Here is a 2,342-nt window from a genome sequence, read left to right as displayed (position 1 = left end):
ATCTCATCTTCGTTTATAATTGATGGAAATACATACATACATATATATACATACATACATACATATATATACATACATACATACATATATATACATACATACATACATATACATACATACATACATATATATACATACATACATACATATATATACATACATACATACATACATACATACATACATATATATACATTCATACATACATACATACATACATACATACATATATACATACATACATACATATATATACATACATACATACATATATATCCATACATACATACATACATACATACATACATATATATATATATATAGTATGGTCACATTAAAATAGAACATACAACGGAAATGGAGATAAATTAACCAAGATACTGAAAGTGGAAATCACCAGTAAAGGGATTTATCAGCTTATTTATTTATACAATCAGTATCAAAATAGAACTCAAATGGCACAAAATGTGAAAACAAGAAAAACTAAAGATCTAATTAGGATTGAACTTAAAAGGTTTGAAGCTAGAAAGAATCATAGCTATAAAAACAACCAAATGCTACACTACATTAGATTGATTGAGCAAACCTCTGTAGAGGTCTGGTAAGAGGGGCAAAACATTCTGAAAATTGACGACAAATTTCTCCAAGAACTTTTCCTCAGTTGTGCAAATAATGGAACTAAAGTGCACGTTTTTCTCAAGGAGACCTTTTGATTTCAAGATTTTTATTACAGAGAATCTAGGAATAATCCTCTTCTCCAAGCTGTAGGCTACAACTAGAGGATATTCAGCAATAGCTTCTGATGACCAACCCATATCCTTCACAAGGAAACTCATCTTTCTGGAAAATGTCTCCCCTGAAAACTTCATAAAACTGGGAAACTTCCTAAATGCTCGAAGAGCCATTTCCCGGTTCCAGCCCCACCTTTCATAAACCTCAAACCTTGACTCCCACACTTCTTTCCTCATAGTTACAAGCACGTGAATAGCAACAACAAAGTCCATTTTCAAAGGGCTAAATCCAATTTCCTTAGCTGTCTTGATAGCTTCCACAAACCTGGAATGCTCCACATATGCTGCAGACAGAGAATTAGTCACCAGGTGAGTGATGGAAGCCTGGGACACACCACATTCCCTCAAAATGTCAATGTTTGGAACCAACCTATTCATTAAGTCACCATACACAAAACCAAGTGGGGCATTTTTAATAGCTCTAACAACTTCCCGATCAGCAAGAACTACACTCTTTAGGATCTCATAGCGAGGGATGATGCAGTTTTCCAAGTGCCTCTTCAAGATACCATGGTTGGCAATCAGGATCTTAGGTATGTCAGTGTTGGACAGCCCAATAGAACGAAAGAACTCGAGTTTAGGCAAAAGGGTATCCTCTACATTTGTAAATAGCACGGAAGGATGTCTCATCACAAGCTTGGCAAGCTGGGATTTTGAGAACCCATAGTTGCTGAGGATATCAATGACAGCATTTGGGCCATCTGGGGTTTTCAAATTCACCCTGTTGGAGAGTTCCCTAGCCAGAGTTTGGGACATCCCACATGAGTTGATGAGGTCGGACACAGTAAAGGTGGAACCTTTGTGTTGCTTTCCATCTGATTTAGAATCAGAGGAAGTGTCTGAAGTGAAATAATTGAAGAAAACAAGTGAAGCAGTGTGTTTGCATGGAAACAGAGAACCCAATAGAAGATGACTACCCTTGTAGCCAGTGAACGATGATGATGCAACTAATCTTGAAATGAAAAAATTGGGCACCATTTACTTACCGAGAAATTTCAATGCAGTGAGATTTGGCCAAGAGCACCGCGAGGACAAAGAAAATCAGCTGAGTTTCGGAGAATCCGTAGTTATTCTGATGTGATAAGAAGGGTACACATTTACGGTGATTAGGGATTCTCATTTGGATATTCAAGATGGTAAATAGAAAATATGACTATTATATCTTAAATAAATTATTAAAATTCAAACTCAAAATTTTAAATATTTTTACTTCTCAACGGAAAAATACTTTGAATTTGAAAAAAAAAACGATGTCTTTTTTTGAAGAAAAATTAACCTTTTTACTTCATTTACGTTTCAAACTGTAATTATTCTCTCTTTTCCCATTATGTTTTTGTCCGAAAGGAAAATACGGGGAAATGAGATGAATTTTGTATGTTATGTAATAAAAAATAAATTATGATTGTAGTATCTTTCTATTATACCTTACACGATTTATTTAAAGGTTTTAATTATAAAGGAGCGTATATTTGGATTATATTTAAATATTATAAATAAGTATCATGATATATTAATTGTTATTTATTCTTCAATTATTATAATTTATTTTTA

General features: G+C 33.6%; 1 protein-coding gene across 2 annotated transcripts; it reads right to left on the bottom strand.

Moving 5' to 3' along the window:
• Nucleotides 1-347: 347 nt before the first annotated feature.
• Nucleotides 348-1,910, bottom strand: LOC124841754 (transcription termination factor MTERF8, chloroplastic-like). 2 transcript variants are annotated; one of them, XM_088115261.1, is made up of 2 exons: nt 1,778-1,910; nt 348-1,630 (listed from the first exon to the last, which is right to left on the bottom strand). In XM_088115261.1, the coding sequence occupies exon 2, from the start codon at nt 1,545-1,547 to the stop codon at nt 558-560; it is 990 nt and encodes a 329-aa protein (XP_087971387.1). In that variant the 5' UTR covers nt 1,548-1,630; nt 1,778-1,910; the 3' UTR covers nt 348-557. The 2 variants fall into 2 exon arrangements, with proteins under 2 accessions (XP_087971387.1, XP_047174039.1); XM_047318083.2 differs by having other exon boundaries at nt 348-1,904.
• Between the last annotated feature and the right edge of the window lie 432 nt (nt 1,911-2,342).

This window comes from Vigna umbellata, chromosome 5 (assembly GCF_029865625.1).
Source record: "Vigna umbellata cultivar VRB3 chromosome 5, Vumbellata_1.0, whole genome shotgun sequence".
Classification (NCBI taxonomy): Eukaryota; Viridiplantae; Streptophyta; class Magnoliopsida; order Fabales; family Fabaceae; genus Vigna; species Vigna umbellata.
This window is presented reverse-complemented; position numbering and strand designations above follow the sequence as displayed.